At 39.7% G+C, this 14,906-nt stretch overlaps 2 protein-coding genes across 2 annotated transcripts in view; one reads left to right on the forward strand and one right to left on the reverse strand.

Annotated features, from left to right (window-relative positions):
- Window positions 1–355, reverse strand: part of Zfc3h1 (zinc finger, C3H1-type containing) — a 59,981-nt gene extending 59,626 nt beyond the window's left edge. The window contains exon 1 of the mRNA XM_013018670.1: window positions 8–355. Within this exon, the coding sequence (XP_012874124.1) occupies window positions 8–89 (82 nt within the window). The 5' untranslated portion in view covers window positions 90–355. The remainder of the gene's footprint in view (window positions 1–7) is intronic.
- A 379-nt stretch (window positions 356–734) lies between these two features.
- On the forward strand, window positions 735–11,184 carry Thap2 (THAP domain containing, apoptosis associated protein 2). The gene is made up of 3 exons (XM_013020083.1): window positions 735–1,061; window positions 6,923–7,118; window positions 9,978–11,184. Exons 1-3 carry the CDS (start codon window positions 991–993, stop codon window positions 10,329–10,331), a joined length of 621 nt encoding a protein of 206 aa, XP_012875537.1. The 5' UTR covers window positions 735–990; the 3' UTR covers window positions 10,332–11,184.
- Window positions 11,185–14,906: the final 3,722 nt, after the last annotated feature.

Consider the following 14,906-nt stretch of genomic DNA (forward strand, 5'->3'; position numbering starts at 1 on the left):
TCGTCGCTGATCTCCCCATCTTCAAGCTCCCCTTCTTCCTTCGGGGAGAGGCTGCTGGAGGCCGGGGCCGAAGTCTCCGCGGTCGCCATCGGCGGAACTGCGCTTCCGACACCACCTTCGTCCTCGGTCCCCGGAGCCTCCCGACAACTGCCTTCCAGCGGGGCTGCCGCCCTCCCTAACGGACTGGATGGGTGCGGCCTCACCGTTCTCAGGGCACCCAGCGGGCTCTGGCCCCCTAACTTCCCCGCACCCCGATTCTTCCTCGCCGGACTGTCGCCAGGCACTTCTCTCTCCTAGCGCCCCCTGGCTCATCCACCACCGGGGCTCTTCCGCCTAGCGAGAAAGGGACTCCACCAGCGGCTCCGTCCCGGACGTCATTTCCTCAGGCACGCAGGAAACGAAGGGCTCCCTGTTCTCGCGATAGCCAGCCAGCGCCGCAATGTTCGCTGGGATTCGTAGTGCCGCCTGCCTGTCACCGGGGTGCTCGTCGGAACCAGCCAATCTTGGGGCCCAGGGCGCCTCGGCGAGGCCTCTGGCCTGGTACCGCTGGGTACGTGCCCGGGAGGGCGGACCTGCCTTGAGTTGCAGACGTGTGTGTTCACCGCCATGGGTGGGGAAGACACCTCTATCTTTTAATAGCCCGAGGGCCGCTGTCAAAAAGAGACGCTGTAGTCCTAACGCCTTGCCGAGGGGAGGGGAAGGGTGGGGAGAACGGGAGAGGGGGGCCCCCCGAAACGGGTTGTGTCCGCCATGTTGGTGAAGGCACACGGAGGCTCCTGGGGCTCCAGGCCCGTCGGCTCTGCTGGCGTCAGTCCGCCATATTAGTAAAGAGAAAGGGAAGGGCGACCCTCCCTCACGCCCCCCGCCCCAAACACACTCCTTCCCGCTCCGCGGTCGCTACTGCGGGCCGGTGGGCCTCGGCCGCCCCGCGCTGCCCGGCTGCTGACGGAGGACAGCCGTCGGGGAGCGCCGGATGAGGGCAAGCGGGACATGCCGACCAACTGCGCCGCGGCGGGCTGCGCCACCACCTACAACAAGCACATTAACGTCAGCTTCCACAGGTAACTCGGGAGGGCCCGGGGGAGACAGGAAGGGGGCGCCACCAGCGCGGGCTCCGCTCGGCTGAGACCGGCGGCCGGCGCCGTCCCGCCGACGGGGACCGAGCCTGCCCAGCCGCTGCCCGCCCAGCAGCCTCCGGGGCCTTTGTGCGTCTCCCGTCTGTCTGGTTCTCTCTCCTTTCGGGAGGGGAAAGTTGACTCCCGTTTCTTTAAAACGAAAAAATAAAATAAAATAAAATCCCAGTAGTGTACTGAGGAAAAAGTGAGGGAAAGATAACCTTCATGTTTTACTTGTATCCCTCAATACTGGACCGTGCCTTGAGACTGACGCCACGGGGCAGGGAGGGGAGGGGGGAGAGGGAGGGGAGGGGAGGGGGAGGTCTTTTCCTCGTCACCTTGAAAGCCTGCGGGTGTTCGCGTTTTCATTGAGGCCGAATTGACAGGGACAACATTGACATTTCTAACAGTCGCACACAGCAACTTTTGGAACAACTGAGGCATCATGGATAGACTTGGAATTAATTGCTAAGGATATAAGAAGAACGTGGGGTTTGGGGTCCCCCCCTCTTTTCTGAAAGAGCTATCCAAAGTCCTGAGTGCTGTCAAATCAAAACTCTTGAAAGCACTTTGTATACTGCCTGGAATGTAATAGGTACTTGCTAAGTGTCCTCATGGTGTGCCTGTCACCTGCCTGAAGAAAAGAAGTATTAAAAAGTGAAGTTAAAACAGCTCTGATTTTTGGGCTGGGAAGGTGGCTCAGTGGTAGAGCACTTGCCTTGCATGCCTGAGGCCCTGAGTTTGATTCCGCAGTACCACATAAGCAAAAAGAAAAAAGCTGGAAGTGGGGCTCTGGCTCAAGTGGTAGAGTGCTAGCCTTGAGCTGAAGAGCTGAGGGACAGTGCCCAGACCCAGAGTTCAGGCCCCGACCCAAAAAAAAAAAAAAAAAAGCTCTGATTTTATATATCTCACAATTTATTTGATCTTAGAATATTAAAAAAAAAATCTTACTTCACTATTACTAAATGTGCCCCCTTGGTAATAGTTATCATTTTAAAAAATCCTTATGATGTTTTGTTTTAAAGTATTACATGCTTTATTCATTCATCCATCAGATATGTACCAAGTTCCTAATTGCCTGACAATCTAAGGATCCACAAAGTTCTTACCTTTCTTCTGAACTTTACTGTTGAAAGGGGAAGACATAAATACATGAAGTGGGGAAGGGCATCCTTCAGAAAGACCTAACAGCTTTGGAAAGTCAAAGAATTCTTTTCAAAAGATGTGACATCCCAAATAAGACCAAAGGATGACATAGATGTGGTCCTCTATGCTACTTAAGTATTATTTATTTTATTTTGAGGATACTTGACAAGCCATGGAGAGTTTAAAAAGAACAGCATGACTAGATTTGCATATTAAAAAGCCCTCTGGTTGCAGTACAGATGCTAGTTAAGCATCATCAGAGGTGAATTTGATTAGCAGCTTATTCTAGAATGCTAATTTTCATATTTTCTTCAGAGAAATATTGCTACATTTTAAACTGAACTAAATAGTGTTGCTTAGTCGTTCCACATGAGCGCAGTATTTGAAGAGAGAGAAAATAGAAAAATAAGACAAAAAACTAGGAAGCTGTAGTAAAGTAAGGATAGTCCACCCAGTGGCCTCGAGTAGGGAAATGTTGCTAATAGGGATGAGAATCAGACAGTCAAGGAAAAACTACTGGATTTAGTCATTTGATTTGGAGGATGAGAGAAAAATGCCCAGGAACTAAAAAATGATGTTTACCTGATATCAGTTAGGAACTAGATATAGTGGCTCACACCAGTAATCCCAACTATTCTGGAGGCTGAGATCTGAGAATGGAGAGTTCAAAGCAAGCCAGGGAAGACAAATCCTGAGAGACTCTTATGTCCAATTCAGCAGCAAAAATGCTGTATGACGTGTGGCTCAAGTGTGGCCCAAGGCACCATCCTTAAGCAAAATATCCAAGCAAGAGTGTAAGGCCCTGAGTTCAAGCCCCTGCAAGCCAGTATACTCTCTCTCTCTCTCTCTCTCTCTCTCTCTCTCTCTCAGGAAGGAAGGAAGGAAGAGAAGGAAAGAGGAAGAAAGTGTTTAAGGATAGTCTGGGCTACATAGTGAAGTCCTGCCTCCAAAAAGACTTGGAAAAAAGGGCACTGGGAAAGTGGCTCAGTGGTAGAGCGCTTGCCTTGCATGCATGAGGCCCTGGATTCAATTCCTTAGCAACACATAAGCAACAAAGAAAAAAGCCGGAAGTGACGCTGTGGCTCAAGTGGTAGAGTGCTAGCCTTGAGCTGAAGAGCTGAGGGACAGCGCCCAGGCCCAGAGTTCAGGCCTCATGACCGGACCCAAAAAAAAAAAAAAAAGACTTGGAAAAAAAAGAGAGAAAGCCGGGGGCTGGTGGTTCACGCCTGTAATCCTAGCTACTCAGGAGGCTGAGATCTGAGGATCATGATTCAAAGCCAGCCAGGGCTGGAAAGTCGGTGAGATTCTTATCTCCAATTAACCACCAGAAAACTGGAAGTGGCATTGTGGCTCAAGTGGTAGAGTGCTAGCCTTGAGCTGAAGAGCTGAGGGACAGTGCCCAGGCCCAGAGTTCAGGCCCACAACCAGGCCCAAAAAAAAAGAAAAGAAAAAAAATATGTATTATAATAAAAATATTTCCCATTTTGTAAACAATAACAGTAAATAACATGAAGTGGGGAAGGGCATCATTCAGAGAGACCTAACTCTGTACTGGGCTGGAAATGTGGCTTAGTAGTAGATGCTTGCCTAGCATGCATGAAACCCTGGGTTCTATTCCTCAGTACCACATAAACTTGAGCTGTGGCTCAAGTGGTAGAGTGCTAGCCTTGAGCAAAAGAAGCTCAAGGACAATGCCCAGACCCTGAGTTTAAGCCCCAGGACTGGCAAAAACATAAATAAAAATAAATATTCTGTACTGAGGTTGCTTTCCAGCCACCAATATGATATTACTGATCAAGGAGTTGTGAAGAGATGTATAACATCACACTATTGTATATTATTTCTACCATGTAGATATAACAGACATTTAATAATGTTAAAAGAATAGTAATAGTAAAATAACTAGGAAGTTGAGGGATTTGGTGCTTACTATTTATTTCAAGTTTATGTAGCTTATTTTGTGTGTGTGTGCTGGTACTGGGGCTTGAATTCAGGTCCTCTCTTACTTAGTTTTTTTCTCATGCTGGTATTCTACCATTTGACCCATGCTTCTACATCTGGGATTTTGTTGATTAATTGGAATTAAGAGTCTCTCACATGTTTTTGCCCAGGCTGCATTCAAACCTTGATCCTCATCTCTCAACTTCCTGAGTAGCTAGGATTACACCTGGCTGTTATTTAATTCTTAATAATGGTTGGGCTTAAAGGTTGGTTCAGAATTTCACTATTAACATTCAGCTCTTGCAATTCAGCCCTTTAAAGCGCTGAACATATTCAAATAACCATTTTGAATATTTTAAAAAATTGTCTGCTGAGTGCCGGTGGCTTTTGCCTGTAATCCTAGCTACTCAGGAGACTTGAGATCTGAGGATCATGGTTCAAAGCCAGCGCAGGCAGGAAAATCTGTGACACCCTTATCTCAAATTAACCACCAAAAAGCTGGAAGTGAAGCTGTAGCTCAAGTGGTAGAACACTAGCTTTGAGCAAAAAAGCTCAGGGAGAACGCATGGCCTTCAGTTCAAGCCCTGAGACTGGCAAAAAAAAAAAAAAAAACTTATTTATTTATTCATTTCATGTCATAATAACCTTGCTGGTCCCCAGTATACCCTTAACACCTCACCTCTTTCAGTTAAGACTCTAAGGACTCCAGATTAAATTGGCTGTTCTAGGGGCTGGGAAGGTGGCTCAGTGGTAGAGTGCTTGCCTTGCATGCATGAGGCCCTGGGTTCGATTCCTCAGCACCACATAAGCAAAAAAAGAAAAAAGCCGGAAGTGGCGCTGTGGCTCAAGTGGTAGAGCATTAGCCTTAAGCTGAAGAGCTGAGGGACAGTGCCCAGGCCCAGAGTTCAGGCCCCACGACCAGACACCCCCCCTCCCTAAATTGGCTGTTGTATGATTCCATTCAGCCCTGTACTACACACTGGAGTAAGCATTTGCACTTTCTCATTAATCCTTAGAACGACTGTTACATTATTCTATAGGTAAATACAAAGAAGACCTGGGTCTGAGGGTATAGAGCACTTTCCCAGCAGGTGTTAGGCCATAGGTTGGATCCCTGACATTACCACCCAAAAAGCATGAGAGAGAAACCCTTAAAAGTTTAAATAACCTACCTAAAGTCTCCCAACTGTTATAAAGAGGGGACAGAATTTGCAGAGACGATATTCTTATGCACTGTGTTGTCCAGTACATTAAGACCATTCAGTTGATTCTTTGAATTGGCTTTTATAATTCTTTTTATAACTTAAAAGCATAAGATAATCAAACTAGAGATTTGAACTGGAACTTAATTATGAGTAAATGTTGACATCTCAGTTTCCAATCATTTAACACAGCCACGAGTAGGCTTTTTAGAAATAGTGCTCCACCCCCCCAAAAAAAGAAATAGCCCCTTTCTTTTCCTTAACAAATCAATATAGGATATATATTAGTGTGCTTTGTATTTGAAACAAATAAGAAAAAACCATAGCTACTAATAGTATTTCACCTTTTCTAATTATGCTTTCTGCTACACTATAAAAGTTAATTGATTTAGGGGTGGGAAGGTGACTCAGTGGTAGAGTGCTTGCCTTGCATGCAGGAAGACCTGGGTTCAATTCCTCAGCACCATATAAGTGGAAGAAGCCGGAAGAGCTGAGGGACAGTGCCCAGGCCCAGAGTTCAGGCCTCATGACCAGGAAAAAAAAAAAGTTAATAGATTTAAAGATAGATATAGATAGATGATATAAATATATATTCAGTTTAACTACATAGAAGAAACACAATGAATTAATTCTGTATTTGTATATCTTCAGCAAGTTTTGTTCATTCCTTTCTATTTTCAATGTACTTTGCTAAGTGTCAACAAAAAAAATAAGTTTAAAAATAAAGTGATTCCCATCCTTCAGAAACTCATAATTTTTGTTTCACTGGAAATTTACCAAAATGGAAAATGTGTAAAACAATGTGCTGAGTGTCATGAGTGAACAGAGAAAGCAGTACTAAAATCTGCCCTGATTTTTCTTGACTTTAGATAGCTGATTTATTTTAACCATGTACACAAACAGCAGATCAAAGCTTTATAAAATTACCCCTACTTCTAACAGTTCCACATAACATTTATCTAGATCAGTTTAGTTATGTTTTATTTTTCTACCTATATTAAAAAGTAGGTTAAGCCGGGCGCTGGTGGATCACGCCTGTAATTCTAGCTACTCAGGAGGCTGAGATCTGAGGATCGCGGTTCAAAGCCAGCCCGGGCAGGAGAGACCGTGAGACTCCTATCTCCAATAAAAAACCACCAGAAAACTGGAAGTGGCGCTGTAGCTCAAGTGGTAGAGCGCTCACCTTGAGCTGAAGAGCTGAGGGACAGCACCCAGGCCCAGAGTTCAAGCCCCATGGCCAACCAAAAAAATAAATAAAAATAAATAAATAAAAACTAGGTTAAGAAGAAATGCCTAAAAGCTCCGAAAAATAAAGCCACTTTCCCTAATTTTTTTTGTTTTGGTTTTTTGGTGGGATTGCTAATTTTTAAACACTGTTTGAAATCTAGCGTGAATTGATACCTATATATTATGAATTTAAACATTTTTATGAATTAGAGACTTTTTTATTTCTTTTTGCCATTTAGTATAACTATGATATTGGAATTTCATTTGCTTTTTCTGTTTGCTTGCTTTAAGGTTTCCCTTGGATCCTAAAAGAAGAAAAGAATGGATTCGCCTGGTTAGGCGCAAAAATTTTGTGCCAGGAAAACATACTTTTCTTTGTTCAAAGCACTTTGAAGCCTCCTGTTTCGACCTAACGGGACAAACTCGACGACTTAAAATGGATGCTGTGCCAACCATTTTTGATTTTTGTACTCACATAGAGTCTGTGGTAGGTGAAATTACTTTCTTTTTTATGAAACCATTTTTAGAACCACTTGTTTTTTTTCTTATAAATATGGTAACAATTCCAAATATATTAAAGTTCTTATACCATGATATGCCTCAAGAAAGTTCTAGACCTTCCTCTTGCAGAATAAAGCTTTAGATTAGAAGTAGAACTTAGGGGCTGGGAAGGTGGCTCAGTGGTAGAGCGCTTGCCTTGCATGCATGAGGCCCTGGGTTCAATTCCTCAGTACCACATAAGCAAAAAGAGAAAACCCGGAAGTGGCGCTGTGGCTCAAGTGGTAGAGCACTAGCCTTGAGCTCTCCGAAGAGCTGAGGGACAGCACCCAGGCCCAGAATTCAGGCCCCATGACCGGACCCAAAAAAAAAAAAATACCCCATCACTAGAAGTAGAACTTAGGTCTACAGGTTCCAATGTTCTTTCCTCAGTCCAAATTATTTGACTATATAGACTGAGCATTCCTATCATGAAATCCAAAATGCATTTCAGATTTCAGACTTTTTGTCTAAAAGCCACTGTGGTCCAAGCATTTTGAATAAGAAAATGTTCTCTTGTATTGGAATTTTACATAGCTGCCAATTATTCTGAACAAATGTACTATTGATTAAAATTGAGAGACATTACTAATGAAACTGCCAATATTACTCTACTCTGATTTTAAGATGACATATAAGTGAGCTGTTCTTAGTTCTTAAAGAGGAACATACACACTAGAGTTATTCCAAAAGATGTAGTTTAGAGGTGGGCACAGAAAGTTTCAATGAGTTTTGGCATTCATTGGGACTATTGGGAGTTTGGATCCTAGAAGCAAGTTTATGACCTTGCAGGAAACAATTCCAATTGAATAGTAAGAACCCAAGCCAGTAGGTTGAGAAGGATAATTAGGAAATTATCAAATACGAAAAGTGAATATCTGAAACAAGGAGAAAATTAAGATATGGGATGAATGAATCAGACCCAGTGTTTTGGGACTTAGACTGTAGATATAGCTCTATGGTAGAGTGTGTGCTTGGCATGTAAAAAGCACTGAGTTTAATTCCCAGCACTATAATAAAATTTATGTTTTACCTTTGGGTAAGGAAGATCTGATCAGAGAAGAAAAGCTAGCTGAGAAAGTCACCAAAAAGAAAGGCTATAATGAACACAAGTATAAGGTTTAGTTTTGAAAACGACAGACATCTTTTCCTCTAAGAAAGAAGAAACATTGAGTTATTTCTTCCATTTTAATTTGTAGATACATATGAGTTAATAACTAGATGGGAGAGGAATTGTGGTTTTAGAATATCAAACATTCCAGAAGGCCAACAACATTTCATTACTCTTTTTTTTTTGGTCGGTTGTGGGGCTTAAACTCTGGGCCTGGGTGCTGTCCTTCAACTCTTCAGTTCAAGGCTAGCACTCTACCACTTGAGCCACAGTGCCACTTCCGGCTTTTTCTGGTTTTGTGGTGCTGAGGAATCAAACCCAGGGCTTCATGCCTACAAGGCAAGCACTCTACCACTGAGCTACCTTCCCAGCCCCATTTCATTACTCTTTAAACAGTTCAATATACACTGACATTTGCTGAATTTGCAGTGCATCTTATTTCTGATATTTTGACCAGTTGTTGATCTAATAAGTAGTAAACTTTACATTATGTTAGAATCTAAGAATGTAATGTAAACAGCAAGAATGAGTCCTGCCAATTCCCTCTGCAGGACCCACAGTTGGTTTTATAAGGACAAAAACTCCTATTTGTCTTATTTTGTCACCATAGTATGTTTTTCATCAAATGACTTTTTTTTTTTTTTTTTAACTCTGGGCCTGGGTGCTGTCCCTCAGCTCTTCAGCTCAAGGCTAGAGCTCTACAACTTGAGCCACAGTGCCACTTCCAGTTTTCTAAGTGGTTTATTGGAGATAAGAGTCTCACGGACTTGTCTTGCCTGGGCTGGCTTTGGACCATGATCCTTAGATCTCAGCCTCCTGAGTAGCTAGGATTACATGCGTGAGCCACCAGCGCCTGGCTTATAACTTTCTATTTAAGTTGTTTTTTCTCTTTTATGAGGAGGGGGACGAGGAAGGGTGGTTAACTTTGTTTTAAGCTAAGATGACCTTAATCTATTAACATCCTGCTTCAGCCTCTTAGATGCCAGTTTTAGAGGTGTGAGCAACCATGTCTAGTTAATAAATGTTTGTTTAATGAATGAAAAACACAATGTTAGGAAGATTGGTTATAATCTGAGAAACTGTAAGTGGTTTAATATTCCTGGGGCATAGTGAAGAATCCTCAGATTCCTGACTTTGGCCAAAAGTTCCCAGCCAGATTTTTAAATCCTCAAAGATGTAATTGTGAACAATTACTGGGTAAATCCATTTGGAAGCTTGATACTTTAAAAAATGATTCTAAAGGTATTTCAGTTCTTATTTAAGTAGACTCAAGGTCTTCATTACTGATCAAATTGATAGAATAATATTTAACTAGGAAGAGAATCAAATCAATACTATAGATGAACAAAACATCTAAATATATTCTAAATTGGCTTTTAATAAGAAAAACAAAAAAGGATTTTCAAGGTCGCCATAGAATCATACTGAATAAAGTAGAAGATACCTTGGAAGTTCAGTGTTAACTTTCATATCGATGTTTGACTATCTCTGGAAAGAATGAAAAGAAATAGGTGACTAGAGTTGACTCAGCCTGTTGAAAAACTTAATCCATGATTACACAAATAGCATTATTTCATTTCCCATCAAACCTTTAAAATCAGTTTTAAGAGAGCAGTTTTAATACTATTATTTCAAAACTGGACTCTTTTCTTATTTCTGATTTTCCTTAATTTTTGTTCAACTCTTTATTCGGCTCAGAAACTCAAGTCAAGGAATCTTTTGAAGAGAAACGACAGTTGTACTACAGCTGGACCATCTAATTTCAAGTCAAATATTAGTAGTCAACAAGTGCTCCTTGAACACAGTTATGCCTTTAGGAACCCTATGGAGGCAAAAAAGAGGATAATTAAGCTGGAAAAAGAAATAGCAAGCTTAAGAAGAAAAATGAAAACTTGCCTCCAAAAAGAACGCAGAGCAACTCAAAGATGGATCAAAGCCACATGCTTTGTGAAGAATTTAGAAGCAAATAACCTGTTACCTAAGGGCACATTGGAACACATCTTACCAACTGCCTTAAGCAGTATTCCTTTGGAGGATTTCAAGATTCTTTAACAAGATTAACAATATAAAACAATAGGATTTCTCTAAATCTAAAACCGACCATAATACCTGCATTTAAATTTGTCTTGCACAGAACTTAATGCCCATCCTGCATTCTTTTCAGGGGTTAACATATTTATGGCAATTACACCAAAATTAAATATTTATGAAGTTTTACTTGACACAGTATTATTACTGTATAACTTAAGAAGACCTTGATTACAAAAAAAAGGAAACTTTCAATGAAACTTTTATTTGAAAATGAATGGAAGTGCCTTACATGAAAAATGTACTAGAAATTTTGCTAGGAAATTGTATGTTTGCCAGGTGCTTGTTTTGGGGTTTAAATTAAACAGCCTATGACATGTAGTATGTTTAATTAAATTAGAAAAAAATTCCTATACAAAAGTTGGGATATTACATCAAAATAAGATGCTAAGTAGTTATTAATCATTACTAAATGTGACCTTAAAACTGCTGAACTTTGAGTTAATTATTACTGGCACTGGCTTAAAAATTTATGGAACAAAACAAAATGAGGTACAGAACAACTTTTTAAATTTAGAATTTCTGCATTTTTTAGATGAGTAAAAGTAAACTTACCATAGGCTCTATAAAAATATTAATTTTTAAATATGTTGTGAAATGTTTCGCTAATAATATATTTTTTCAATGTGAAGGCTTTTAAGTTATCCAAAGTAAATAAGCCCTCAAGTACCTCAGACTAGTAAAAAATTATAATCACCTTCTAAGAAACATGTTGTGAAACAACGCCGAGTTTGAGATCTAGCTTTTACCTTAATAAAGCATAAGTGTGGGAAGTGGCGCTGTAGCTCAAGTGGTAGAGCGCTAGCCTTGAGCTGAAGAGCTGAGAGACAGCACTCAGGCCCAGAGTTCAAGCCCCACGAACAACAACAAAAAAAATGTGTGTGTACTATTCTTTTTCTCATAATAAAAAAAATTGCATCTACAACTTTAAAGATGGTGCATTAATGAGCAAACATATTAGACATGTGCTGTCATGTGTTGATAGCAAAACTCTTAAATTTTTTTCATTTGAACTACATTCAAACTACATGTTATTAATATCTCAAAAACAGTGTACAATGTTAGTGGACTTCTGTTCCCTTTCCATAAACCCATGGTAAAGTTTAATTACAAAAAAGCACTTAACCATATTTACAACTTAAAATGGAACCAATTTATTTTACGTACGAGTTTGCTTTGTTTTGTTCTTTTACTGAGTCAGACAGAGCAACCATTATGCAAAAGGGAAATAAAATGTAGTTATCTAAAAATACACGTGTGTCTGTGGCCAAGCTATGCAAATGCTAATTAGTTTACAAAATAGAGGTATCAGGCTATTCTTATGGTGGCCACTTGAACAATTAAAGGGTCTGCTTTATATCACCAAGTGTTTCATAAAAACCTTTTCCTTCAAAAGGCTTTGAATGAATAATGTAAAAAGTTATTAACCTATTACTAGGTTATTAACCCAACTTTAGATTTGTTATTACAACAATATGAAAGATGCATATGCCTAAACATAGCTTACTGTAAATCTATAAAGAAATGTGATTTTGGTTTTGCTTTTGGGCCACCAGTTTGGATTGTCTCTTTGCAAATGATACTTACTTGGAAACTAGCAACAACCTTTTTACAATATTAGCGTGATTTCTTTTTAGTAAGGAATGTCTTCCATGCAAACACAAAAATAGGAAAAGTCTATTTTAATTCTCATGAGGTAAACATGTATGTAAGTTCTTTTACAGCTGGTATAAGTCTTGTTATTTTACCTTAAGTATTGAATATAGTTCCTTGGAACTGTCAGTGAACAATATGATAAATGGTTTCATATATCTTTATATAATGTCAAATACCAGTATCTAATCATCAGCAGACACACACTGACCATTTCTCTTTTATAATTACAGTTGAGCATATAATCATTTTGAAATATGCTATGTTTTGCAAGTATAGATTGTCATGTGCTTTGCCTCTTCATCTCAGTACCCAACAAAATATTAATCAATGCAACCCAGCTCCTATCTACAATAATATGTTCATAACTTCTTATTTTGGTTCTTTTTTTTTTTTTTTTTTTGTCCAGTCGTGGGGCCTGAACTCTGGGCCTGGGCACTGTCCCTCAGCTCTTCAGCTCAAGGCTAGTGCTCTACCACTTGAGCGACAGTGCCACTTCCGGCTTTTTTCTTTTTTGCTTATGTGGTGCTGAGGAATCGAACCCAGGGCCTCATGCATGCAAGGCAAGCACTCTACCACTGAGCCACCTTCTCAGCCCTATTTTGGTTCTTTTAAGAGAGGGTCTCACTTGGTAGCCCAAACAGGCATACATCCTGCCTCTACCTCCTAAATTCTGGGATTAATGTCATACACCATCAGGCACTAATATATTGATATCTTAATAACATTTTAAAATCATAAAAATAAAATGCCATAGAATACAAGCTTTTGGCAAAGTTACATGTCTTCATTAACTATTATTTGAAACCACTGAATAAATTACCACTCAGTAACTTTAGAGTAATTTTATGTGTTTTCTCCATATTATTTTCATGTTACTGTCCAGTAACTGTCTCAGCATCAAATTGTTTTATTAATATACAACTGTGTACTTTAAAACTAGCTTCATGGTAGAGAATGGCAGTGCATACCATTCTAATAATCCTTAGGCAGAGGCAGTTCTAAGCCAGCTGAGGCTACTTAGCAAAAACCCTTCAATCTAGCTTCATTCAAAGAAAAAAACACTAAAAGGAATCTGGTAAAACCCTATGTTTAGTTTCTTTGCTAAAGCTAATTAGACGTAACTTTTTACTCCCATTTTAACATGAATTAGATCCACCAACTAGTTGGCCACTAGTTGGGTGCGAAAAAGCTAACTGCCAGAGGCTAGGAACTTAATGTAAAAGATGCCTATTGGACTGGAAATACAGTTCATTTATAGAGTTTGTGCTTCACATGCATTAAAACCCAGGATTCAATCTCAGCATTATGAAAAGGAAAAAAGGCTAAACTATGACATATTCTATCCTTAAGTTGTTTAAAGTTTCCTGAGAGAAATAGTAATATTTCTAATATAATAAAAATGCTATTAAAAATTACAAATCTTTTCATAATCAAATGCTTTTCTTTCAAAAGTTAACATTTCTTATAATGACTACCTACAGTGCTGAGACAGCTTTTACTCTTGCAAATAAACATGATATAAACCCTTAATAGTTTTTTTTATGAAATACGGCTATAATTAAAACAAAGCCAAATATTGGATTCTATTTGACATTTGTACAAAATATAAATTAATGTCCTACTAGCAGGTTTCTGAAATAATTTCACTTAGTCACGCAAAACAATTGGCACCCATTTTTTGTTATGCACCTTTCTGTATAGTGGGTGGTATTGTCTTCTCTAATTTACACCAGAAGAAATCTTTTTTAATTGTAACTTATTTATTCACTGAGACATTTCCCCTGTTCCAGTTTTCACAAGAGATAGAAATAAATGCCTGTTGGTTTAGACGGTTCTAGAATGAACACAGAGCTCCTTCCAAGTCCCTTTTGCTGCTGCTGGGGTGCGCGCACGTGTGTGTGTGTGTGTGTGTGTGTGTGTGTATGTGTGTGTACTAGTCTCAGGGCCTGTTGGTTTAGACGGTTCTAGAATGAACACAGAGCTCCCTCCAAGTCCCTTTTGCTGCTGGCTGCTGCTGCTGCTGCTGCTGGTGTGTGTGTGTGTGTGTGTGTACGTACTGGTCCCGGCCTGGATACTGTTCTGAGTTTTTTCGCTAAACATTGGTGCTCTACCACTTGAGCTACAACTCCACTTCCAGACTTTTGGTGGTTAATTGAAGATAAGGGTCACATGGACTTGAGCTGGCTTGTACCATGATCTTTGTACCAAGGCTGAGATCTGAGCTCAGCCTTCTGAGCAGCTAGGATTATAGGTGTGAGCCATCAACGTGTGGCCAAATTCTAAGCTTTTAATATATAAACCATGTTATTAAAATAGGATACATCATGTAACTTAAAAACATAAAAATATGTAAATGTCCATCAAGGTCATTGTTGACATTGTCTAGGTAGACTTTATAATGTTTATCTCATTTTTCAATGTTAGTATACGGGTAAATTTCAATTTTGTTACAATACTGAAGTGGTTCATATTTATACTAGAAATGGGATTCTTTTGATATCTAGACAGTTGAAAACTTTCTAAATTTAAAGGTTTTGTAATGTATATCACTGTATTCTAAAAATGTATTTGAAATATTATAAACCTTTTTTCCAAGGAAATTATTGTCATGCCTGTGATTTCTAAAATATATACATAAACTTGTGAAAGTTCTTCCCCTAATTTATATCTTTTAAAAAAAAGCTTCTGTAGAATTCCTTACAACTTAAGAGCAAATTGTATAACAAAAATATGTGAAATTTGGAACAGGAATTTGTTTCAAATTTGTTGCTCAAATTTTATCTAAATGTGCATTGTAGTTTGTTTTAAATGCACTTTACACAGGGTAGGCCAGATAAATGAAGAGCTATGAAAATTCTCTTTGTAAGTATCCAGAAGATCAAG

Source organism: Dipodomys ordii, unplaced genomic scaffold, assembly GCF_000151885.1.
Source record: "Dipodomys ordii isolate 6190 unplaced genomic scaffold, Dord_2.0 Scaffold3, whole genome shotgun sequence".
Classification (NCBI taxonomy): Eukaryota; Metazoa; Chordata; class Mammalia; order Rodentia; family Heteromyidae; genus Dipodomys; species Dipodomys ordii.